General features: G+C 49.2%; 1 protein-coding gene across 1 annotated transcript in view; it reads left to right on the plus strand.

Moving 5' to 3' along the window:
- CNTNAP2 (contactin associated protein like 2) overlaps nt 1-1907 on the plus strand; it is a 1200002-nt gene that overhangs the window by 1028274 nt on the left and 169821 nt on the right. Inside the window, exon 18 of the mRNA XM_011365532.2 lies at nt 641-877. Coding sequence (XP_011363834.1) covers nt 641-877 — 237 coding nt within the window. The remainder of the gene's footprint in view (nt 1-640; nt 878-1907) is intronic.

Below are 1907 nucleotides of genomic sequence, written 5' to 3' on the forward strand. Positions count from 1 at the left end.
TGGCATTTAGGTGAAAGACATGAACTCTAACCTGACCTGGTAATAAGTTTGTTGTGGTTGACTTCTCTGTAAAATTACAGCTTCCAGTTTCCAACCACACCAGACAGGAAGCCCTGGGAGCCTTTAATGTGAACTTACGAGCAAAGCATTTCCCGAGACGAGAACCAGGACGTGCAATCACGTTTCAGAGGGACCTATGCCTTCCAACTAATTGACTCGTTAACTATGTTAGAATGTTCATGTCTTTCTGCCTTTTTATATTTCTTGCAATAGCTATTGGTATGGAACTGAATGCTGTGGGATTAAAGAGCAAAGAACTTAGAGATTTCTATAAACTTCTTTTCTATAGGAAACCAGATAAGACTTCCAAGGCAGCTTATATGATTTTTGTGTATCTCCAAACATTTCATCTCTGTAGCAAATGTATTGCCTTTCAGAAGACAGCCTCTTTTAATTAGGCATTATAGCCTAAGAGGGAAAAGCTTCAAGTTTTTCTGTTAGGCAAGCCCAGTGGGAAAGCGAGAATACTGGCTGCACTTGGCCATCTCATCTCTTCCCACACATTCCAAGGGTGAGGAACGAAAGTGGAGCCCCAGCAGAGGTTATCCTGTCTGAGCTCCGTGCTCTCTGTTGTCTCTAGGTGGCGCCGGAGGCCAGCAGGGTTTCCTGGGCTGCATCCGCTCCCTGCGGATGAATGGGGTGACTCTGGACCTGGAAGAAAGAGCAAAGGTCACCTCCGGGTTCAAATCCGGATGCTCGGGCCACTGCACCAGCTACGGGACGAACTGTGAGAACGGAGGCAAGTGCGTAGAGAAATACCACGGCTATTCCTGTGACTGCTCCAGCACGGCGTACGACGGGACATTCTGCAACAAAGGTAAGGCAGAGCTGGTTCCCAGTCACTTTTACACATCCTTTTGAGCCTAAATCATCCATTTAGTGATTTTTTTTCAGCTGTATGTAAGTGTACCTTTAGTCTGAGGGCAAGCTGTTCACAATTCTTCCCCACCTTCTCCGAGATCGCTCCCTGGTCTTCGTTGTTTACTGCGATGAGATGAGAGAAGCTTTGAGTGTGGTGCAGAATTTCCCCCACGTTCCAGCAGACTCACTGACTAGAACATTACAAGCAGCCCCGTCACACCTTAGTGGTGAGTGACAGAGTCAGTGGCCTCCGAAAGGGGACTCAGGCCTGACCCTCCACTTCAGGTGCCGGCGGGCGGGGGCGGTCAGCACCTGCCTCAGCAGAGTCAGTGGGTGCAGCCGAGAGGCTGGCACACCCCACCCCACCACGCGCTGCCGGGAGACTGGGTTCAAGCTGGCCTCCCAGCAAAGCCTCTGGCCAGTTACTGTCACTGTCGTCATCATCACGCTTGCACGGGATGCCTGCAGGAGCGGTTCTCAGCCCCAGCTGTGCGGCAGGGGTGCTGAGATACCCATGCAGTCAGCCAGCTCAGAGCATCTGTTGTCGCTGCATTATTTCAGTCTTGAACGATGTCTTTAATCCCCAATAAATTCTGCAGAGCCAGTCAGCAGACCACAGGGACTCAATGCATGTTATTCAGGACATACCTTGTGGCCCACATGAGCAGAAGCGATTTACCCAACTGCTCTATGGCTTCCTTTCTCATATGTGAGCAGGAGGGATGGAGAGAGGCAGAGCTGGCACTTCCCCCAAGCTGCGATTGAAATATATGTAAATCACTCTTCTCTTTCTAACTGAATGTATAGCATTTGGGTGAAGTTTTCTGTAAATGGTTGGCTCATCTCTTAATAAGCAGCTTTACATAAGTAGCCTATTCATACTCTCATGCATACATGGAGGGTTGTTTTGCTGGCATCATTCACGCAAGATGCCACACAGAAGGAGGAATTTTTCCATAACATCCTCTGTACACCCAGGCCTGCCT

Source organism: Pteropus vampyrus, unplaced genomic scaffold, assembly GCF_000151845.1.
Source record: "Pteropus vampyrus isolate Shadow unplaced genomic scaffold, Pvam_2.0 Scaffold112, whole genome shotgun sequence".
In the NCBI taxonomy this organism is placed as follows: Eukaryota; Metazoa; Chordata; class Mammalia; order Chiroptera; family Pteropodidae; genus Pteropus; species Pteropus vampyrus.